This window comes from Lucilia sericata, unplaced genomic scaffold (genome assembly GCF_015586225.1).
Source record: "Lucilia sericata isolate MDLA Ls3-8-SP2 unplaced genomic scaffold, ASM1558622v1 Contig000204F_arrow, whole genome shotgun sequence".
In the NCBI taxonomy this organism is placed as follows: domain Eukaryota; kingdom Metazoa; phylum Arthropoda; class Insecta; order Diptera; family Calliphoridae; genus Lucilia; species Lucilia sericata.
Window position 1 is genome coordinate 295,953 of NW_023994232.1, and position 26,340 is coordinate 322,292.

At 27.8% G+C, this 26,340-nt stretch overlaps 1 protein-coding gene across 2 annotated transcripts in view; it reads right to left on the bottom strand.

Annotated features, from left to right (window-relative positions):
* Nucleotides 1-6,759: 6,759 nt before the first annotated feature.
* Nucleotides 6,760-26,340, bottom strand: part of LOC119602001 (5-hydroxytryptamine receptor 2A-like) — a 33,911-nt gene continuing 14,330 nt past the window's right edge. For both annotated transcript variants that reach the window (XM_037953306.1, XM_037953305.1), the window contains 4 exons: nt 13,828-14,028; nt 11,998-12,621; nt 9,416-9,803; nt 6,760-8,373 (listed from right to left, as the gene is read on the bottom strand). In XM_037953306.1, the coding sequence (XP_037809234.1) occupies nt 7,965-8,373; nt 9,416-9,803; nt 11,998-12,621; nt 13,828-14,028 (1,622 nt within the window). In that variant the 3' untranslated portion in view covers nt 6,760-7,964. The remainder of the gene's footprint in view (nt 8,374-9,415; nt 9,804-11,997; nt 12,622-13,827; nt 14,029-26,340) is intronic.

Genomic DNA, 26,340 nt, shown 5'->3' on the forward strand with positions numbered 1-26,340 from the left:
AATGTCCACAATTTTATTCAACAATAAATGGCATAAGTATATCTGAGACAAGGTACAACTTAACTTAAATGCGTTATAAAGAAAACAGGTGTAGGGTATTATATGGTCGGCCTTGCCCGACTATAATTTCTTACTTGTTTTTTTATTCAAACCTATTTTTTTAATTTTATAGTAACTCGCACACACAGGAGTTCCCAATAGAAAACGTTTCTTAACTACATATTTGAATGTAATGTACTAATGCATAGGTATTTTTTTAATAGGGGGCGTATGACTGTTTTTATGGGTTTATAATAAACATACGCACCCATATAAAGCTTGCATATATTATTGTATTCTATTTCGTTAAATGAAAGGTTTATATAAATTACATAATTCAATATTTAAATAACTTTAGAATATATATTAAAAATATAAAAACAAAATTATCCTTATTATGTCCTCTAATTAAGTTTGCTAATTACTCTCTATCAATCAATTCAAATAAATGGAATGATCCAACAATATGTCAAATTTCAATTGTTTTAAAGTTTTTATAAATTTAATATTTTTGCAAAATATTTTATACTATAATACAATAATGTCTGTTTAAGATGTGTTAAATTCATTAACAATGAAAATTTATGCAATTTTTACAAATCTTTCCAAAAACTTTGCACATTTTAAAAGAATTTCGTATTAAAATATTAATGGATATATAACTTATTGCTTTCAGTAAGTCATTTCAAGTAAGCTACTTTAAAAACAGAATATATTTTTACCCCAACTCATTTTATACTTTAGCAATAAACAACAGCTGCAAATGAAATATAAAACGATTAAGTAATTATTTTTATTTTAACAATTTTTATTCGCAAAAATTTTCATTAGATAAATTTCAGTCTCAATTAACAAACGTTCCCGTACAAATATTTTCAGTAAGGCATAACGTACCTTAAATAGATTACGATCTAACTACGGCCAGCAACAATTTTATGCTAAATTCCAAAAGTAAGAAAATAAAGAAAATTTATGACAAGTCACAGCATAGACAGATAAATGAAAATATAATAAAAAAAGTGATTTGAAAATATGGTTAAAACTTGACGGGAACTTTTTACGTTTCAATTTACGATAAGTCTGTTTAGGTTTTAATGGAATGTGTAAATGTGAATGATATTAATACCAAAGAGATATTCTTTTCCATGTCATGATTTCAGTTAACGCCGTTTTATGTGGGTTTTGGAATGATGTTTAAATTATATTTTTCGACGATTGTCAGCAACTAAACCGCAAATGTTTATAATATTAAAATATACAATAAGAAGCACAGTCTAGTAAATGTATTTTTAATGAAATCTTTTTCAAGTGTTTAAAAGTTTATTTAGTTTTTATTTTTTTACAATAACAATATCCAGCTGTTGATTTTTATAATTTTAGATACGCGAGTCACAATTGTAAATATTAAAAGAATATTTAGATAAAGGGAACTAAATTTGTTTTTCTTTGTCGGCATGTCGTTTTCATTTTTAATGAAAATCATAAGGCAGCACATAAAATCTATTTATATCTGAACATTTGTGAACATTTGTTCTTTATTAAATTCGGTTAGAAATATTAAAAAAGTAGGGGAAACTAAATTGAATGAAAACAGTATACATTAAATATACGTAATATATATTTAAAGAATTTAAATGTAAAACTGTTTAAAAAAATGTTCCTTTATTAAAATCGCTAGCTTTTTTAGAATGTTTTAATATTTGTATTTTAAGTTTTAAATGACATTGCCCAAAGCGAACATTGTGTAAACATTGTTTTCATAAATTTCTTACCATAAAAACATCTTTAATAATCCATATTAAAACAAGTAAGAGTGCTACATTCGGCTATGTCCAATCTTATGTACACATCATCAAAAAATGTATTGTTAATTAAAGTTCCTATATGTGAAATTGAGTCTTTCATGTTTAATAGGGTTTGAGATAATGATGGACCTAGCTCTAAAGAATTTGATATAGTGATTATTATCATCCAAACAGTGATTTTTGTTACATGAGGGTTAAAAACCCCGTACAGACAGGTCGAATTAGATTTTAGTAAAGTCCCAGAATAGATATACTGCGACCTTTGTGTTACAAATGGAATGACAAAATCAATATATTATTTTTGATGGTGGGCATAAAATTAATTATGCTATACAAATTGTGTAGGAGGTTATAGTTAGTAAGTATCATTATCATTTGTATATTTTAACAACTTTTGTTTTTGGTGTCTAACAAAATAATAATTAGTTTCTTGTTGTTGTATTAAAATATAATTAAAAACTTAGCAACTAACAAAATATTTTTTTTTTAATTTATAAACCATAAAATAGTATTACGAACTCCTACAGTAAATTTATTTTCCGACACATAAAAGAAAAACATAAAAATAGGACTCTTAAATACACCTTAAACTTAACCATTGAAATTTAAGAAAAAATTTCAATTACTTTTATTTGTAAGTATATAAAACAGGGTTATTCAAAAGGCCCTGTTAAATGATTAAAATTTGTTTGAACTCTAAAAATTCTTTTACATATACTTGATCTTTTTTAGTTCACAAAAACAGAATGAGTGATTTTTTTCATGACTTCGGCTTACTACAATTGTGTTTCTTATTAATTATTTTTTTTTAAAATGTCAATTTATAAACATATTTTGTATTATTATACCCACCATCAAAAAAGATGCCAGGTATATTTTTTTGTAATTTTGTTTGTAACACATCGAAATATTGATGATAGACCCACAAAAGTATATATATTCTCGATCCTTATTAAATTCTAAGACGATCTATCCATGTCCGTCCGTCTGCCCGTCCGTCTGTATGTTGAAATCACGATAGGATCCACAAGGCAGGAGGTAAATAGTTGAAAATTTGCATAAATATACTCTATTGATAAGGTTTGTTTGGTATTGTAAAAAGGCAATATCGGTGTCCACTTTTTTGGATATCCCCCCAAAAAAAGGGAATTGCGATGAAATTCGACACACTTAAATTTTATGACAGCGAAAATCTCTACCAATTTTATGGAGGATCGGCCGATAATTTACCCTACCCTATGAGGTCCTCTTCAGATAATTACTTTAAAGCTTATTATTGGCTTAAAAATTCGAGTATAGTGCTGAAATTCGACACAAGTAAGTATCTTGCGAGCCAAAATCTCATTACGCTCATTACTGGCTTTAAAGTGCGGGTATAGCGATAAAATTCGATTTAAGTAAGTTTCTTACTTGCCTCTCTACTGACCTTTATGACAATCTGCATATGAATAACCCTATTCCCATGGCTTATAAATACGAGTAAAGCGACGAAATTCGACAAACATAAGTTTTATACAGACCAAAATCTCTGTAACAAATTTAGTGATGTTCGGTACATAATTGACCCTACCCCCATATAATGTGCCCTTCAGAAAAATACTTAAACGATCTTTGCTGACTTAAAAATACAAGTTATGAATACAGTTATTGAATTCGACATAAGAAACTCTTATACGAACGTTAATTTTGCTACCGAATTTCATGCGGAATGTGTTGGTAACACACTCACTATGGAGGATAGCATATAAGGCCCCTTTAGAAAATTTCTTTAACGCTAATTACTGGCATAAAAATACGAGTACTGCGTTAATATTCAAGGCAAACATGTTTTAAATGAACCAAAATCGTTCTACAAAATGTTATGAAGATCGGTCAATAATTGACCTTAGCCCTCATATTAGGTCCTCTTCAGAAATTTTGATAAGGTTCCCTTCAGGAAAGGGTTCTGCTTTTCAAAATACGAATTTTCCTTATTTAAAAATACAAAATTTGATATAAACAAATTCTATACAAAACAAAATCTATGTACAACATTTTATGAGTATCGGTTCATAATTGACGCATATAAGCTCCCCCTGAGAAAATTACTCTTACGTTCACAGTTTAAAAATTTAAACAAATATTTTTTTTAATTCATATTTTGTTAGTTCAAAAGAGTCCAATTCGGCCCATAATGACTTAAGCCATATTTCAAATATCACCCTGATATCTATAGGGGAGCATCCCTTGTATGGCATACGGCTTGATGGTGGGTATATGAGATTCGGCATAGCCGAATATAACACTCTTACTTGTTTTTTAAATGTTTTGTTTTCGTTTCTAAAAATTTAGTTAGAATATTCTATGCAAAATTCACATGTTTTTTAAGTAGCTTAAACGAAATCCCAAATTTACATATATTTGAGGGGAAAATGTAAAAATTTCAATGATCTGAATTAAAAAATTTTTGATTTTATCTTTATATACATTAAATTCCAAAAAATACCTTAAATTCAAATGTAAAATGAGAATATTAAAATGCAAAAGTTAAAAGTGGTGAAATGGGTATCACAAAATCAAACGCGCTATCTACATATTTTCTAATTGAACTCTCATTCACTTCTGATAGTATCGCTAATTTTTGTTTACACATGCAAAAATTGAACGCTTTGCTAAGGTTATTTAAATGTTACAAAAATTTTTATATGAACAAATTTCAACCACAATTTAAAATTAAAATGTAACACAAAATAAAATAGGGGTTTTATTTAAAATGAAATTGCTTCATATTTTTATTTTTAATGCTGGAAATTTTCATGTTGTTAACACGTTGTAATATAAATTTAATTTTAATTAAATTTAGAAACTTAGAATTTTCAAATCAAATGAACTTAAACTTTAAACTAATTAGATGGTACAAATAAAAAATATTATTTGTAAAATTAGATTTTTTTAAATTATTTATATTTTTCAAAATTAACTGGAATCTTTAAACATTTTTTAACATGAAGTATACACTTTTTTGAGAATTTCATGTATATTAAACATATTTTCTTACAGTTTTTTCAAGAATTTTTTATTATCCTTCTTTTTATACAATTAAAAACATTAAAATAACTAAATACTAAACATGTAAAACAATACGTTAAAGAAAAATAATGCATGACCTTTATATAACAAATAATCACCACTCGTCTGACCTTTTAACTTTTTATACCCTACATACCTATAGTGAAGAAGCTATTATTCGATTGTACTGATGTTTGTAACATCCAACATTCAGAATCACTTTCTAAGCTATGCCCGTCCGTCCATCTGTGTGTCCATGTAAACCTTGTGCGTAGTGTGCGCAATTTTCAAGATAATTCGATATACTCTTTATTCGACTCAAGGACGAAGCCTATTGTTAAAAACGGTCGATTAATTCCTTAGCCCAAAACAACCATACCCCTCGAATAGGGCACATTTGGTTTCATAATTATGTTAAATGTTCTAATATCTCAACAAAAATCGACAAAACATAGTTTCTAAAATTGATATTGCCGATTTTCATAATGATAGGGTTCCATTTGACCCAAGTCCCCATACAAACTCAGAAAATCACTAAAGGTCCAAATTCACTTATAAACACTAATAACACTTTGAAATTCTATATAAATTACTATAATGTAGATGTAAATTTCTCTACCAAAATGTATAGGGATAGGCCATATTTACCCTTACCCCTATATAAACCTTTTTGTAGAAAATCTTTTTTAAATGCTTTATTATTAAAATATAATCCAAACTTGTGGTAGGGTATCATATGGTCGTCCATACCCGACTATACTTTCATACTTGTTATTTATTCAAATAACAACCCAGCAAAAACTTTGTAATGACTTAAACTTACACAACAACATAGTTTGTAATTACTATTACTTACCGTGCATTTATTATATATAATCAAAGCGTAAGTATTTATTTTAAGTTTTGCCATTTTTATAATCGCTGCAGTAGTGTTGGAAGTACTACAATGGACTAATGAAAACGGGACCGTAAACTGTTTCGGTATTTCTTATTTTCTTGTGCGTTAACTATAATTAAGCGTGGTAAGTACTTAGCTACAATGTCATCACTGTGTACAAATAATGAGTTAAAATGACAAATTATAACTAGTGAAAGTAATTTAAACTCATTACCTTTCAATGTAAGTTTTGCTGGGATAATGTTTTTATCAAATATTTGTTCAAAGTTGAGGCAACTATCAACATAAGTTACGTGGAAACACACATTTACCAATAAATATTTTTACTTCATATACATACATATATATATATATATATATATATATATATATATATATATATACATTGTACATATATCGCTCATTTACTTCTACAGTGTTCTTATTTAAAAACAGTTAATAAAGTATAGAGGGGCATGGTCATATTATACCCTTCACTAGTAATAAAATAATGTAAAAGAGCACAAGTGATTTATTTTCAAAAATTGTTAAAATATGTTGAATTTTGCTTCAGTTGTCATCTGTATATTTAAGCAACTTGTTAATGATGGGGACCCAATCCTAATAAAATTTGGAGGATTTCAACCATTTTCAATAGGCTTCGTCTTTGGATCAAATTGGTTATTAGGTTACAGATGGACGAACATAATAAAATCGATTAAAAAATAATTTCAGCATTTTTTCTTTGTTTTCGAAAAAGTTATGAAGATTAATTGTTGAACCAAAACCATGAAATGCAAACAAATAGGGGAAAAATATTGTTTATTTTGCATACTTTGTCTCCTTTTAATAATTTAACTTTATATATTTATTTACTTACCTCCATCTCAAAAATAATCGTACGACATAGAAAATATTACTTATTAAATCAAATAGTTTTATTAAAATTTGTATTTCATTTGGAAAGTTTTAATGAATAAGTAGGCATTATTTATGTACATAAATTTAATAATATTTTAATTGAAACATTTGTTGTTAACAAAAAAATATATATATTTATAATATAAACAATTTGTTATTATATTTTAGGGAAGATGTCATAAAATCCTACAATATTATGACCAACAAAAAAGTCTACTATGAGATCCTTGATATAAAAAGAAACATGGTATTCAAATATATTACACAACAACTTAAAAGTGTAATAATTAGTCATTACATCGAAACTTTTCAAAATATCACCATTTTCATAGATACTGTATGACACAATTTACTGTATTATACCATGCCACCATTATTTATTGTTAACAACATTTTGATTATGTCAGTGTTTATGTTTTCCATATAATTTAAAAGAGATTTGTATCTGTTTTCATTTTTAATTTTTTCTTAAAAGTGATTTATATTTATTTGTTGTCATAGATATTTATGGTATTAGAATAATATTTTAATAGTTGTATAGTACATAAATGTTTATTATTTCAGTTTTATTTTTTAGTTAGTTTAATATTTTTTCTATAGAAGTATTTATATACAAAATGAAAAATCTATCATAAGCAAATAAAATGTTCGATTAGAAATGATACATGTACATGTAAATATGTTGTTCATATACATACATATGTAAATATATACATTGATTAGATTTTAGAGAGATTATTTTTTAGTTTGATTTATTTATAATTTAATAGTTTTTTAGTTTAAACACATATTAGATTTATTTTTGTTGATTTATGTTTTATAGTTGTTTTATGATTCAATTTAGGGTTAAAATCACAACTGTTTTCTGAATTTTACAACCCTTGAGAAGTTTGACTTCTCAGTTAAAAATAATTACCACAAGAATTTTTTAAACTCAATGAATCCCTGGCAAAATGCCTAGACTTACTTTCCAGCTAAAACTTGTTTTATCAAACTTTTACTTCAAAAGATTATTGATTTCTAAACTGGCGTATATATACAATATTTAGTGCAAAATCATTGAATTTACGTTTTAAATAAAAAATATTAATTCATAAAAAATGTTAGTTTTAGAGATATTTTCAAAACACTATTGGATGAAGATTTTTTTATAACTTTGTGCATTTGTAAATTTTTTTATTCTTCTATAAAAGTAACTAAAAAACAGATGTTTGATTTAGTTGAATAGAATTTATATTCGTTGTCTTCGACACTCACACACTTTCACAATTATTTCAAAGTCTTGGACTGTCTAAGACAGTGTTCGCCGTCACCACAGTACAACTATTGGCCATAGCAATTGAATTGCCAGCTACTGATAAATTTGTGGTAGCTTTTGAACTTTTATGCCAAAAACTGCCACCGTTTAAATGCATCCCCTTAAAGGTATCCACAAAAGCTCGACGAAAACTGGCATTCATGAAACAATAGGTAATGGGATTACAACAGCTTGATGAATAGGCCAGAAGTTGGAAAAAACTTATCGTTGTATAGTCCACATATTCATAGATGGCTGGACCTATAAACATGGCCATCGTGTTGATAACATACAAGGGTGTCCAACAAATAAAGAATTCCAAAACTAAAACGAACAGCATTTTCACGACACGTTTTTTACTCTCCAAATTCTTTTCAAGATTTGATCTGTTCGAGAGGAATAAAAAGAAAGAATAATTTTTATTATGAAGACAATATCATAAACGTCTTACTATGTTTTATAACCAGAGAAACGTATAATGAATATTTTGTAAAACTTAAATACACATTTATCATACGCACCAGTATCAACTATTCTAATAGTATATATATTTCATGCAATTAAAAAAAGTTACTACTTGTTTTTTTAGAGTTTATTGAAATACGGAAATCCGATAACTGCTTGTGAACAGCCAATTACACTTTTATATTGTAAAAAATTGTTCATTTTATTTCACAGAACTTTTTTAAATATTTACTTAATTTTTCACTTTTTTATTTGGTCTTTTCAAAAATTTAACATTCACATGAGAATGATAGTTTGACATTGAATACAACATAAATCAACGTACAAAAAACAAACGTAAAATACATACGAGCTTTTTCAATGAAAATTAATAACAAAACTTTTACAATCGTGTACAATTCTACGAAAATACACAAGATACGTTGATACAAAGAGGTTGTGAATTGAATAAATTTTTTGTTGATGTAAACGCAAGTATAAAAAAGAAATATTCCAAAGAATTTCAACTTATTTTCAACTAAATTCTTTGTTTATTTCCAGATGAGTTAACAATTCTCTTTACCATTCTTTTAAATTTTGCGCCAGACGATGTTGGACTATAACTAACAAAAGCTTTAAAATTATATAAAAAGAAGCATAGTTGCAAAAGCAGCAAATTCAACACTTGTGAATATATATTTCATAAAATTCAACAATTGCACTGAAAATGTGAGAAAATTACACTAAAAATCACTGATACTTATTGTCAATACTTAAACTTAATATAAATTTTGCGCCATTGAAATCGCTTCAGAAACAACACAAACTTTAAAATGTTTTATCTCTTAATTTTGAACTAATATTTAATTACATGAAATTTTACTTCAAGTTCTTAAAAAAGTGAAGATTATTGATTTTGTCTTTAAACCATTCAATAAAAATCAAACTTTTTAAAATTAACGAAATATACTCCAACTCACTCACCTTCTTAGTGCCGACTCCGTGATGCGTAAACTGGGCATTGAATTCAATTTACGCTTTTCCACTACACCACTCATTTGCTGCTGTTGTTGATGAAATTGCAACTGCTGTTGCTTTTGATTAAAACTTTGCCTTGGCTGTAATCTAGTGATGTGTGTTGTTGGCATTGTATTTAGTGAGTAGCATGATGAGGATGCTGCATCCTGCCTCTCTGCTTTATTTTTACTACTGTTGCGATTCAACGATTTCACAGATGCTGATCGCATACAATACAATTGTAGTTGACGACCATCGTTTGATTTTGTCACAAATTTACGTCTATTAGCTGTTGTCATTGCAGAAGTGGCTACTGTTTTATCTACACTACAAGCACCGAGTTGAGAAATATCATCTGCAAATAATAAAACAAAAATAAAAAATAATCAAGACATTTTTGTTACTAAAGAATTAAGGAAGATAAGCTAAGAAGACCAATTTAAACAATATTTAAAATTTTTTTTAGAAAATATAATAACACATTGCCATTGTGTTAGAATAACTCTATTACCCAACTCAAATTTCTCTTCACATTCAGTTCATATATTCCACAAGGATTTTTCTGTTTTTACCAACAAAAAGAATGATTTTCTAACTTTTGACAAAATTTCAATAATATTTGATGGTCTTTTATGTAATTTGTGGTCAAAGACAAATGACACTGGTAAAACACAATATTGACTATATAATAGCATACAAATTGTAGAAAGCAATCTAGAAACTAAGACCAAATACAATTCTAATAATAAATACCTCAATGTTGTTCTTTATTTCTGCTGTAATACTTGTAGTTTATTTAATTGCATTTTAGTATTTGCTTGTTACTCAATACTGTTTATACCCTACGCCACTGTAGTGGAGAAGGTACTATGGGTTTGTGCTGATTTGTACTTCCCGAATAGCTTTTTGGAGCTCGGAATTATGTTAACTGTTATTTTTTTTAAATCGGTACAACTCAGTTCTATATGTATAAGACTAAATGAGACTCATTTCAGCCATACAAAGTCCCCCTCAGAAAATGAAACGACCATAATTTGCTTATAACAGAAAAAATTTCATAAGTGGTGTAGCATACCCTATGGTCGGCCATACCTATGGCATATGCTTTCTTAAATGTTTTTCTTTTTTATGTATTTTTACTTTTTAATTTTGCAGTATTTTTATTTGATTGCTCAACCATGTCAGTTTTTTGCAAAATTCTATCAGTTGTTCATTAAGTTTTTGTTCATTAAGTTTTTGGACATATAAATAAATGACATTTTTTAAAAACATCAAATAAAAATTAAATAAAAAAGAATAGTTATCTATATACTAATAGATTAAATTACTTCAGCTCCTTTTAAATTAAAGCGGTTAATACTAAAACCTTGATCTTAGGTTTGAGAGTTTTTTTTACTATTGAAATAATAAATAATTTCATAAGTTTGTAAAATATAAATAACATTTAAATACAATATTCGATAAAACTTTACTAAACATTCCAATAAATTTTAACAAAGAAATAATAGTTAGGAATTGATTACCTTAAGTTATCATTTAGCATACTTAAAAAAATATAAAAACTGAAACCACTAACGTTAACTAACCAAGTATTTTTTAAATAAAAAATACATTTCATATCATTGTCAGTTGTTTTCTGTAATGCCTTTTTCCCCTTTGTTGAATTGTCAATAAAAGATTAATTGAATGACAAAAGAAAAACTTAATTAGTGAATGAATGGTTAGTTTAACATGCTTCAACAATTCAATGATAACAACTGTTTTTCAACAATTATTTGTTCATTTTCTTTTTCTATATCCACCAATTAAATGTGTTTGCAGAAGAAATTAATTTGTTTATTCATGAAGTGAATAGATAAAGAATGAAAACTACAAACAAATAAAGTTTATCTTTGTAAATATTATTGTCAATTATTACAATGTATTCACGGCTTCTGAAATAATAAATTTATTGCAATCGTTTACAGACGTAAAACTCAAAGCACAAGAAGTAATTAACAAAGCTCTTTTTCCGAAAAGTGATTAAAAATGTTTATAAAATAATCTACTTACATTAACATTTTTTAATTATAATAGTAATTTTTTTTTTTTGCTCATATAATGTAAGGTCCTTTGGGGACTGATCCTTATAAAATTTTAAACAGGAATTTAAGTTAAATAATTTTCTCAAAGAGAACTTATATTTGGGCTAAATTTCCAACTACCCATATTCTAGTTATGGATAATCAATGAATTAATTTTTCTGTTATCCATTAAATTAAATTTTGCTATGTTCTGCTACATATTAATAGAAAAACTAACACAATATTATTAAGTAAAGTAATTACATTGATTAAATTTCTTCCAGACATCATTTCTGTAGAGCAAACAATGAGCTACTCTCTTTGCATATGTATGTTTTTATAAGAAACTGCCACCTTGAATGCACCACATGCAACAGTAATCGTTCATCAATTTTATTTTACTTACATACATATGTACATATGTGTTTTCTTCGCAGCATTTCTTTAGATTAAAATATATATAAAAATATATACATACATACGTACCATTACAATGTTGACGCAAGGTTGATTGTGTTTGTAGATTATTACTTTGCTCTTTTGTTTCCTTAAATGATATTTCAGTTTCCGCTTGAATGTTTGCCGAAGAATCGTAACACAAACCTCTTCTACCGTATACTACACCTGCTGCTGAAGGTGAAATTGAACCCATGGCTGAATACTTATTTTCTGCTCCTGTACTGCTGCTTGTACAATATTTTGTTTCTCTACAATTATTTGTTGCTGATTTCATTGTTTGCAATGTATCACCATTGTTGACACAACCAGCGACTGTACCTGATCCTGTCAGAGTACTAGCAGTGCCTTTACGTGTCTGATATCGAAATGACATGTTCAAATTAAATACAGTTGGTGTTTTCATTTCAGCCTCAACTTGTGTGTAAATTTTGGATTCGCCTGTAGCACCATGGGTCACATTATTGTTTTTATTACCAAATATAAGTGCTTTTTCATCCTTGATTCCCATATATAATGTGCGTGTTATTAGAATGTATGCCACACATAATATGCCCAAAGGTAACACCAACAGTACGAGATCTAAAAATATGTTATAGAAACGTTCATAGCCAACTGCTTCCTCTGGCCACTGTTCGCGACATTTTCGTAAACCTAAAATAGAATGAAAATAAAAAACAAATTGTTAATATTTTTTGCAGTTGTGTTTTTCGTTCAATACATATGTATAAATAAATAATTTTTGGTTTTAAATTTCATCATAAATTATTTATTACTTAAAGGCTTGAATATAAGCAAACGTTTTTAAAATGTTCATACAGAAATAAACGTTGGCGTTGGAAATCAAAAATAAAATCTATATTATTTTCTCAAATTTTTTTTTATTTTTTTTAATTTTCTCTTTAAAGCAAATTAATTAAATTTCCTTATTTGTTTGTTTCATGTTTTTTTTTTTCATATTTCTGCAAACATATTTATCTCACAAAAAAGTAAAATTATTACTGATGGACATTTGTTGAAAGTTTGTATGAATGTCCGTTGTCGGTGACACTTAATGATAAAACTTGAGAGTATTTGCATTATTTATTGGTGTTCATCACTTCAACGTCATGTTAATGGATGTGGTGCACCAGTGTACAATGATAATGATTATTATAACATCGTGAATCGTTATGACTTTACCAGTTGATTTGCATTCAAGCAGAACTTATATTTCGTTGTTATTTTATCTTAATTAATTGATAAATAAATAATGAAAGTGCTAAAAGCAACAGTTTGACATGGTAAAGTTTGTAAAAATTCTGCATTAAAAATCTCTCAAACTATTTCCACATACCATCAGAGTCGTTTATTGATTCTAAAACGACGTAGTCAAGAACAAAGTGGGAGACAATAGAGGGGTGTAATTTTACACAAATATTAAAACGATCAAACGATGTAAATGTTAATAGTTGTTTAGTCGAAAATATAAATTTGAATCCTATATGAAATATTCGCTTCATTTTCATTGATATCGATGTCTTCCGATCAGAATTTTAGTCCTATTGGATAGAATCTTATACACAATTTGTCAACATTATCGGTCAAGAACTTTCTGAATTACAATGGGTCAAAGTCTAACATTTTTGCCAAACATGTATTTCTTTCACTCTATGTAACTTATTACCTATTGATCATAGCAAAAATTGTTCCAAATAGTTTAGACAGCTATTTCTTTAATGTGTTGAAAAACAATATTTGTGAAAATATGTAACCTCTTCAAAATAGTTCTATATTCACTACGGTGTCTTATTTCAAATAGTACAATAAATAACTTAAACTTATCTTGATTATTATACTATTTCAAACAAGTTTACTTACCCTGACGACTTGTCGGTATCAATTGACTAAAAATAGCTATTGGTGCCATACAAACGATGCTGCCAAACCAAATGCAACCAATTATTTTATATGCATGATTTATAGTCTGCCATGTCCTTGAGCGTAGTGGATGACAAATGGCATAATAACGTTCACATGATATTGCCACCAAAGTCCACGATGAAACAGCGACTGAAGCAGCTAAAATGAAATAAAATAAAATAAAATTCTCTCAAATAAAATGTATACTAGGGTTATAACTTTTATAAAATTTTAAATCGGCCCTAACCACTCAATATAGATTATACAAAATCGCAATTTTCAATACAAACAAGTGTCATTGTTTGACCACGACATTTACACAGAAAAAAGTATGTATAGGTCCTGCGGTATTTATCCTTCTTCAAAATTTAGGACCCAAACTTGTGATTATACTATTAAAAATTTGTTTCTGAATAGTTTTAGAAAATAAATTTGCCGCGGAAGATTTTTGCACCAAAATGACCCAAAAAAATAGTTTTCATTATTAGAACACTACTGCCCGCCACGTAGTGATAGTGCATAATTTTGGTTATAACCCTAATGTATACATTACTAATGGCAAAAGTGACAAAGAGAAAACACAATTGATATTTATCAAATATAACTTCATTGTGCAATTTTGTAGTAAAATACGTTTTTTTCTAGTTTTAGTTTAAAAATTAAATTATTGTTTCCCAGAAAATTTTCCGCGAACAAGACTCTTTCAATTCATAAGTGTTTTTATAATTTACTTATTTATGAAAATATGTATGAATTTCATTACTTCTTTAAAATGTTTATGGCTTCGGGACTTAAGCAGGGTCTATTGTTTGAGAAATATTTTAAAATTATTTATTATCTTAAAATATTTGCACTAAATAAACCAAAAATAGTAAAGCAAATAACAATGTAAAATAAAATAAATTATGCAGAATTCCCCAGAGGGTGAAAATTACAAAATTTGTGTTCTTGTTTTCTCAATGGCCATGGAAAACAAATAAAAAATATGCCTAAAAACAAGTGTAAAACAGAACAAAAATGTTATACAAATACAAAACGTTGGTAATATTTAGTAACCAGAAAAAACAAGAAAAATTGCAATGGACTGCAAACTTTCTCTGAAAGCCAGGGATTACTTAAATAAAGTACATGGTGAACAATAAAATATTGATTGTAATAAAAATTATATTCCTGGTTCTTACAAATCTCGTAACAATAATAGTTCCAGATCAGTGTTATATACACAAAATCTTTAACAAAATATAAAAACCTTAATAAATCTACCCAAAGTTTGATTGATGACTTTAATTTCTCCTTTTGAGGTTCATGATTGATACAGACTATTTTCTAGAAATAGCTTTAAATAGTCCAACTAAATATACTTTACTTTTCCTTAAACATTAACTAAAAACTTGTTTTCGTTCATTATCTCACATCTTTGTAAGTGTAATTTCTTATTTTCCTTTAAGGAAATATTTAAGAATTGTATGCGTGGGTATCTATGTGTTTGTTTCATTTTCCAAGAATTAAACTTACGAGAATTACGTGTAGTGAATACTCACATCTAAAATGCACAGAATATTATAACAATAAATATCTCCATGCGGACTTACCTAAAGGCATAAAATAATTTCTCATACTTACTAAAGTATCTAATGGTAACAAACTCATGTTTATCTTCTTTAGTAAAATTTTGTGGGTATATCCCAGCAAAAAATCGGTAATAGGTTGTACTTCCATAACCACTTACTTTTCAATGACTACTACTTACCGTCTGCATTACTTTGAAGTAATGACTCTCTTATAATGACTTTCACATAATCTGATATAGAAACTTTATTTTCGGTTTAGTCATTTTGTTTGCACATTTTATATCTAACAAACCGAAGTCCCTGGTTCGTATTCTAGCTGGCTCATTTTATTATTAAAAAACAAAACAACCCAGGAAAAACTAACATTGAAAAGTAATGAGTTAAAAAGCTAATAAGACCTCCTTTCACTACTTCTTCATTAGCATTTTTAGTCATTATTTTAACACGGTGATGTCATTGGAGGCAAGTACTTCCATGCTCGTTTAAAAATAGGGGGTTAAAGAAGTACTTGCAATTTCTCTTAGTAAGTTGTTTTATTTTTAAATAAAAAAAGAGCCTGCTAGAATGCGAACAAGGGACCTCGGTTTGTTAGTCAAATAGTTTTCACATACAAATTAATAACACACAATTAAATAAAATGTGCAAACAAAATTACAAAGCCGAAAATAAAGTACTTCTATATCAGATTATAAGAAAGTCATTACTAGAATATTTCCATATAATACAGACGGTAAGTAATAGTCATTGAAAAGTAAGTGGTTATGGAAGTACAACCCATTACCGAGTTTTTGCTGGGAACTTACTCAACAACTGTTTTATAAGAGAAATTGCATTTGTAAGCGAGCGTAGAAGTACTTGCCTCCAATGACATCACCGTATTAAAATAATGACTCAAAATGCTAATGAAAAAGTAGTGAAAAGAGGTTTTATTAGCTAACTCATTACTTTTCAATGTAAGTTTTTCCTGGGATACATATGTCGCTGTTGAGAAAATCTACGGTAAATCATAAAAACCGGGCATCATAAAAAACGGGACATATACTAGAGATTTTACAATAATTTAAATGTATTTTTATGGGAAAATTTATAACAAAATGTGTCATAAAAATGCGATATTTAAATTACATAAAAACATATATTTTTGTAAAATATATTTTAAAATAAATTAGTATTTTATATGCTTACTACAAGTGTATTTAGACGAAATAAAAGACTAGACAATAACACTTTAAAGTGTCAGTTTTAAATTTATAAATTACTAAAATAGAAATCTTCTTATTTTTCGTATTTCTTTATATTTTAGTTAATAGCTTAAGAGAGATGCCACTGATTCTAGATTGCCCATTTTTTCCCTAAAAATTCATATTGAAACTTATGTTACTAGTACAAAACTTGGTCACATTAGCTATTATAGTTTCTCAGATATAGAAATTAATATGGATGATACCACGCCCACTAATTCTAGTCTGCATATTTTTTCTATAATGTTTATACGGATGTAAAAGTTGACCGGGGAATTTTGAGGAGTCTTGCTGTTATAATTTCCTGGATATATGAATTTTAGTATGTATTTGACTAATATGGAAGATGCCACGCCCGCAAATGCCAGTCTGCAAAATTGTTTTTTAAAATGTTTATATAGATGTCAAAGTTGTCAGTACAAAATTTTAGGACTCTAGCTATTGAAGTTTCAAATAAATAGCTCTCATATTTTAATCCGTATTTAGTATATGGGCATGGGACCTGGAACATCTAAAATTTTTGTGAATTTTACTAAAATCGGTTCAACCGTTTAGCTGTTTATAAATAAAGAATGATATTTGACCTCCACATCAAAAAATGGTCTACAGTGGAGCGTTAAAGACATATTCTGAAGGGACCTTATATAGGGGATAAAATCAATAAAGAACCGATCCTCATAATATATGATAGAAAGATTTTCGTTCATATAAAACTTATTTATGTCGAATTTCATTGATATACTCGTACTTTTAAAACAGTTATTGAAAAATTTGTTTAAAATTGGATCCCCCTAGCTTTTTTCGTTCGGACACTATCGAGCTTTCTACAGACAGATGCACGGACATGACTAGATCGTCTTAGAATTTAAAAAGGACCCAGAACATATATACTTTTTCGGGTCTATGACCCAATAAGTTACAAACAGAATGACAAAATCAATTCCCCCTATCTTTTTCAATGGTGGCTATAATTATTCTTATACGATGCGTGAGTTATTCAGTTTTTAATCCTAGTTTTTTAAATTTATATTTTTAAAACTTTAAATCAGTTGAACACTACTATGGAAAAATTATCTCTTACACCCCCATTCTTTACTTCAAATGTAAAAATAAATCACAAACGTAAAAATACCTGTATAACAACATTCTTGGGGCTATTTTACGTTTTACGATTATCAACGACCCAATTCTCTTGTTAGAATAGCAGAGAATGAAGTAGAAATAAAAATTGCATATTTGACTTTCTTTGTGCGTAAATGTATGTGGTCTAATTGCAGACAGGATGCATACTTTCTAGCCATCCTACCGTACTGCATGTTGTACCATGCTGTATTTTTGTTTAATGAAGCTTTACACAATTGTTTGTTCCAACAAGCTGTTTGTTAAAATGTTTATGCGTTTTTGTGTTGAATATTTTTTTTTATTTGTAGAAACTCAAAAGTTGCTTTTAAATTTAAACCTAACAATGCTTTTAATCTTGTTCCTTTTGCTTTGCATTTTTAGTAGTTATTTTCTATTGTATTAATATGTATTTGCATAATATTTACGTTCTTTTGTTTAACTATGTAGCCAAGGTCAGTCAGCTCTTTTCACTCAGGTTGTCTAATAAGTAGTTTAGAGCAGTGTACATATATAAAATTCCTTTAGGCGTTTGTTTTTTGCAAAAAAATGCATTCAACAGTGGGCAAATTATGTAAAAATTAAAGAAAAGTAGAAAGCTTTAAATTTTCATGAACTTTTCTTTCGTGTAAATCGTGGTATAAATGTATCGCCAACATAAAATGTTGATATAAAAATAAACAATAATATAAAAATAAATAAATTCTATGTTTGGTCGTTTTTTATTTATATTTATTTATTTGTTACTTTTATTTATGAGGGTGTAATAAATAAAAAATAATTGTTTATTTGTCTGCAACAAATTAAATACAATCTCTAGGCCGCAATACATATTGGTAAAGGTTAAACATTTTAGAAGTACAATGAAGATAGGTTTTAAAAAAGATATCTTTGATATTAGTTCAATATATTGTCAATTAAATTAGATAAGCAGTTCATAAATAATATTCTTCAAAAGGTATGTATACAGTTCATCTAAAAATATGCTTCTAATATTTTATGTAGATATAAACGTCCTTAACATTTGCTACACTTTACTATTAACAACGGCTTTAATTAAGAGATTTACTAACGTCTCTTTGCTGTACGTGATAGATTACGTTTTACTTATTATACCCTTCACCTTAGTAATAGGAGTGTATATAAGTTCATCATTCAATTTGAAATTTCTATAATATAATTTTCCGACCCTATAAAGTATATATATTCTGGATCCATTAAATAGCGGAGTCGACTTAGCCATGTCCGTCTGTCTATTCCTGTGTATGTTGAAATCGGTTTTCAGAAGACCACCGAGCCGAGAGCCGATTCTTCAATAATTCTATCAGACATACAATCGAATAGAACTCTATTTAAAATCATCAAATTCGGTTTATAAATAGGGAAGATATTAGCCAAAATCGATTTTTCGAGCGAAAACATAATAGTCTACTTATCTTGGAAACTAGAAGAGATAGAGCCAAAATAAAGATAATCCGTGATCACTTTGATTCCCCATCAAAAATCGATTTTTTTTAGCGAAAACATAAAAGCCATTTATCTTGGAAACAAGAAGATATAGAGCCAAAATAAAAATAATCTGTGATCACTTTTATTCCCAACAAAAATCGATTTTTTGAGTGAAAACATAAAAGTCTATTTATCTTGGAAACAAGAAGAGATGGAGCCAAAATAAAGCTAATTTGTGATCATTTTGATTTCTCTCCAAAAAAAAGATAATCTGTGTACACTTTGATATCCCAACAAAAATAAATCTTTTAAGTGAAAACATAAAAGTCCATTTATCTTGGAAAAAAGAAGAGATAGAGACAAAATGAAGACAATCTGTGATTAATTCTATTTCCCAACAAAATTCTATTTCTTAGTGCAAACATAAAAGTCCATTTATCTGAGAAACAAGAAGAGATAGAGACAAAATGAAGATAATCTGTAATTACTTCTATTTCCCAACAAAATTCTATTTTTTAGTGCAAACATAAAAGTCCATTTATCTTGGAAACTTAAAGAGATAGAGCCAGAATAAAGATAATCTGTGATCACTTTGATATCCCAACAAAAATCGATTTTCTGAGCGAAAAAATAAAAGTCCATTTATCTTGGAAACAAGAAGAGATAGAGCCAAAATAAAGATAATCTGCGATCACTTTGATTTCCCAACAAAAATCGATTTTCTGGGTGAAAACATAAAAGCCCATTTATCTTGGAAACAAGAAGAGATAGAGCCAAAATAAAGATAATCTGTGATCACTTTGATTGCCTACTAAAAATTAATTTGCTGAGTGAAAACATTAAAGTCCATTTATCTTGGAAACAAGAAGAGATAGGGCCAAAATAAAGATAATCTGTGATCACTTTGATATCCCACCAAAAATCGATTTTTTGAGTGATCACAACAGTCCATTTATCTTGGAAACTAGAAGAGATAGAGCCAAAGTAAAGATAATCTGTGATCACTTTGATTTCCTATCAAAAATCGAATTTCTTGAGTTAAAACATAAAAGTCCATTTATCTTGCAAACAAGAAGAGATAGAGCCAAAATAAAGATCGATTTTCTGAGTGAAAACTTAAAAGTCCACTTATCTTGGAAACAAGAAGAGATAGAGCCAAAATAAAGATAATCTGTGATCACTTTGATATTCCATCAAAAATCGATTTTTTGAGTGAAAACATAACAGTCCATTTATCTTGGAAACTAGAAGATATAGAGCCAAAATAAAGATAATCTGTGATCACTTTTATTTCCCAACAAAAATCGATTTTTTGAGTGAAAACATAAAAGTCCATTTATCCTGGAAACTAGAAGAGATAGAGCCAAAATAAAGATAATCTGTGATCACTTTTAGTTCCCAACAATAATAAAGATAATCTGCGATCACTTTGATTTCCTACTAAAAATCGATTTTCTGAGTGAAAACAGTCCATTTATCTTGGAAACAAGAAGAGATAGAGCCAAAATAAAGATAATCTGTGATCACTTTGATTTCATACTAAAAATCGATCTTCTGAGCGAAAACATAAAAGTCCATTTATCTTGAAAACTAGAAGAGTTAGAGCCAAAATAAAGATAATCTGTAATCACTTTGATTAACTATCAAAAATCGAATTTTTTGAGTTAAAACATAAAAGTCCATTTATCTTGAAAACTTGATGAGATAGAGCCAAAATAAAGATATTTGATTTGATTTCCTTCCAAAAATCGATTTTTTTGAGTTAAAACATAAAAGTCCATTTATCTTGGAAACAAGAAGAGATAGAGCCAAAATAAAGATAATCTGTGATCACTTTTATTTCCCAACAAATATCGATTTTCTGAACAAAAACATAAAAGTCCATTTATCTTGAAAACTTGATGAGATAGAGCCAAAATAAAGATAATCTGTGGTCACTTTGATTTCCTACTAACAACCGATTTTCTGAGTGAAAACATAAAAGTCTATTTATCTTGGAAACAAGAAGAGATAGAGCCAAAATAAAGATAATCTGTGATCACTTCTGTTTCCTATTAAAAATCGATTTTTAAGTGAAAACACAAAAGTCCATTTATCTTGGAAACAAGAAGAGATAGAGCCAAAATAAAGATAATCTGTGATCACTTTGATTTCCATAAAAGTCCATTTATCTTGGAAACAAGAAGAGATAAAGCCAAAATAAAAATAATCTGTGATCACTTCGATTTCCTACTAAAAATCGATTTTCTGAGTGAAACACAAAAGTCCATTTATCTTGGAAACAAGAAGAGATAGGGCCAAAATAAAGATAATCTGTGATCACTTTGATATCCCACCAAAAATATAATTTTTTGAGTTAAAACATAAAAGTCCATTTATCTTGGAAACAAAAAGAGATAGAGCCAAAATAAAGATAATCTGTGATCACTTTGATTTCCTACCAAAAATCGATTTTCTGAGTGAAAACATAAAAGTCAATAACAAGAAGAGATAGAGCCAAAATAAAGATAATCTGTGATCACATTTATTTCCCACCAAAAATAAAGATAATCTGCGTTCACTTTGATTTAATACTAAAAATCGATTTTCTGAGTGAAAACATAAAAGTCCATTTATCTTGGAAACAAGAAGATATAGAGCCAAAATAAAGATAATCTGTGATCACTTTGATTTCCCAACAAAAATCGATTTTTTGAGTGGAAACATAAATGTCCATTTATCTTGGAAAGAAGAAGATATAGAGCCGAAATAAATTAAATCTCTGATCACTTTGAGATCCTAACAAACATCGATTTTCTGAGTGAAAACATAAAAGTCCATTTATCTTGGAAACTAGAAGAGATAGAGCCAAAATAAAGATAATCTGTGATCACTTTGATTTCCTATCAAAAATCTAATTTTTTGAGTTTAAACATAAAAGTCCATTTATCTTGGAAACAAGAAGATATAGAGCCAAAATAAAGATAATCTGTGATCACTTTGATTTCCTACTAAAAATAGATTTTTTGAGTGGAAACATAAAAGTCCATTTATCTTGAAAACAAAAAGAGATAGGGCCAAAATAAAGATAATCTGTGATCACATTTATTTCTCACCAAAAATCGATTTTTTGAGTGAAAACATAAAAGTCCATTTATCTTGGAGACTAGAAGAGATAGAGCCAAAATAAAGATAATCTGTGATCACTTTGATTTCCTATCAAAAATCGAATTTTTTGAGTCAAAACCTAAAAGTCTATTTATCTTGGAAACAAGAAGAGATAGAGCCAAAATAAAGATAATCTGTGATCACTTTGATTTCTCACTAAAAATCGATTTTCTGAATGAAAACACAAAAGTCCATTTATCTTGGAAACAAGAAAAGATAGAGCCAAATTAAAGGTAATCTGTGATCACTTTTATTTCCCAACAAAAATCTATTTTCTGAGTGAAAACATAAAAGTTCATTAATCTTGGAAACAAGAAGAGATAGAGCCAAAATAAAGATAATCTGTGATCACTTTGATCTCCTACTAAAAATCGATTTTCTGAGTGAAAACACCAAAGTCCATTTATCTTGGAAACTAGAAGAGATAGAGCCAAAATAAAGCTAACCTGTGATCACTATGATTTCCTCCATAAAATCGATTTTTTTAGTGAAAACGTATAAGGCCATTCATCTAGGAAACTAGAAGAGATAGAGCCAAAACAAAGATAATCTGTGATCACTTTGATTTCCCACCAGATATCGATAATTTGAGTGGAAACATAAAAGTCCATTTATCTTAGAAACTAGAAGAGATAGAATCAAAATAAAGTTAATCTGTTATCACTTTGATTTTCCACCAAAAATCTATTTTTTTGATATAAGGACTATTCGAACTAATCGAAAACCGGTTTTATACCCTCCACCACCATCAGTGGTGATAGAGGGTTTATATAAATTTGTCATTCCATTTGTAACACCAATAGATATTCATCTGAGACTAGAAGTATATATATCTTGGTCCTTATGAAATTCTGAGTCGATTTATTCCGTCCGTCTGGTTGTCTATGTAAAACACGCTCACAATAAAATGCAACAATAACATTTAAAGAAATCCACCCATAATGTTCATTATTTTCCGGTTGAGTTTGGTATTGAAAATCAGCAAAATCATTTTACAACCTAAAAGTTATGAGTAACATTACTTTTTTAATTCTTGAGCAGTTTTCTCAGAAATTACAATAGTTAATTGGATGAATTTTGTCACATTTTATTTTTTTAACTCAGGGATCAATTATGTTCAAAATGGTAGCAATCGATTTATCGTGAATAACTTCCTCAAAAATATTGCAAATATGTATATAATATGAACAGAAATCATACTACCTACTATGATATCGGTATAAAATTCCTCATTAATATGTTTGAAGAACATATAAATTATTCTGCGAAATTTTTTCCGGATCGCTTTGTAATTGGTCATAGCTACCATATAAAGTCCATTTCCAAAAATCACTTAAATGCACATAGCTAATTAAGAAATAAAGATATTGGAATAATATTCGATATAAATATGTTTTTGTATATACATATAAGACTATACCGATTACGGATCGGTCCATAAATGGTCATATCTCCCATATAAGATCCATTTCCAAAAATCACATATTTCATTGATAAATAAGATACCGGAATAAAATTCCGCATTATTAAGTTTTTGTATATTACTGGAAATTTTTCCCTGGATAGCCCCGTAGTAGGTCATGGCTCTCATATAAGGTCCACTTCCGAAAATTACTTAAACGGATAATTTTATTGATAAAAAGAGAAAGATATCGCTAGAAAATTCTACATGTGTATATTTTGCGTATATTCTGAAGAAATTTTTTCGATCAGTCGATAATTGGAAGATTCGCCATAGCCGAATATTTCACTCTAACTTGTTTTTTTATTTAAATTCTTAGATATATATTTATTTTTACAGCTGAAGAAAGTAAATAATCGTACTAACACTTTCTAAGCAACTTTGTATTTAATTAATTTCAAAGGAAAATTATATTAATTTAATTGGATGCTGTTCGCTGTTTTTTTTTTTTTTTTTCTTTTTTGTATAAACACTTTATGAATTATATACAACTAAGGTTTGTTTGTTGCCCTGTCTACTTGAAATGGGTTACTTAAAAAATGCTAAAATTTAAAGGCAATTAATTAAAAACACAACACGAAATATCTGAAAGCATTTTATTAAGTACATAATGGTTGCGTATAACTGTTGAAAGTATATAATAATAAAAATTACTTATACGCCCTGTTAACTGTTGTCTTATTGCTTTAAGATAAAATTTTTAGCAAATAAAATCGGATGCCCATGGCTTTATTTTTAATTTTCAAAAATTAATCATGATTCATGTTATTCATCCTATTCATGATATTTGATTTATTATTATTTTAAGAGTTTTAATTATCATTCTTTGATTAATAATAATATTAAGGATTATCACGGTGAGTGATAATGCTTCTGGCATTAATAATATATAAAACTCAATAAGTTGATATAAAAATTTATTAATAAAATTAATATCAAATTTTAAGAATTGTTTGATTACAATAATGTCGTAACACAAAAATCAAAGTTTTCAGAATATAGTTGGAAAAATAAAACTTATTTAATGTAAACTAAAGTTGAAATAGACTAATTAAACTTAAAAGGCAAGACGGACGTATGGACATGAGAAGTAAATTGAAGTAAATGAATGTATACATTAGAGTATCCCAAGAACAGTCCTTTTAAAAATCTCTCGTAGGAAAATTATGGAATTTTTGAGATCTATTTCAAAAAGATGTCAGACAACTTTTTTGAAAACATTGTACTGAGAACAAGATTTTTAATCGCTATAGGGAACTAAAAAAAATATTTTACTCGTATTTATTACATTAATACGTATCGTCCTAGTGGTCCACGGGACATCCTTATATACAGATATATAGTAGACTGGTTCAATTATCAGAACTGGTGTCAAAGTTATTTTTTCGACGAATTGGTTAAAGAAATAAAATGCAAAATATTTTCAAAATTGAACTTTGATCCCAGTTCAATAAAACTTTCTGTACATAGTAAACCATAATATTCTTATTTAATTTTATTTTAACCATAAAGGTTTTGTGGGTACAAAAATTTTATTTGGACCACTCTAATGTACATTCATATGACAATATATGTATATGTATATGAATAAGCTAAGTTAAAGAAGTGTTCATGTCTTTAAAGCATTATTTACACAAACAAAAATACTATATGGAATTCTTCTTTGTTAACAAGCTGACAAAAAGTGCAAGAGTTTTTTTCTGGTTTCTTCTTTTATTATTTCTTAAAAATATGTAACGTTCACATATTATTTTATATATGTATTTGGTATTTTTCATTATTCCACAGCAAGTACGAGAATATTTTACAACAGCAACACCTACAAATTTAGTAAGAACAAGAACAGAGCTACATATAACAGTGGTATTGTTTATAAAATATAATAATGACGTATTCCCATTGTGTTTTTAAATTAGCTGTGTCAATTGTTGTACTTGAAAGAGCCAAAGAAAAAATATTAAGCCTTAAAATCTTGCTGGCAAAATAAGATAATTGTTAATTAGATTGTGAGACAAGTACAACCATAATATCCGCAACAAAAAAGGCGAAATAAGACATACAGACACATTAAGCTCATTTTTTGATAAAAATTAAAAAAAGGAAAAAATACATACATTCATTTTCGCTTTATTTATGGGTCTTTAGATTAAAAGTGGTAATAAATATTAAGTAGAATCTAATTCAAAATAAATACCAGGCATTAACAATATTTACATATGCCACAAAACATATTATAATGCCACAATAATTTAATATTACAAAACACTTTATACAGAATTAATGTATAAATAAGATAAATAAGATTAATTTCAGGAATTTTGTTAAGAAATTTTTCACAGAAAAAGTATTTAAAATTTAAATATAGGAGAAGAATGAATATATTGAATATTATTTTATCATTTATGAGTTTTTCTCTTAAATTTAAGCTACAGCTAAATATCTATAAAATAAACATTCCATTTCAAAGTTAACAAACGTGGTA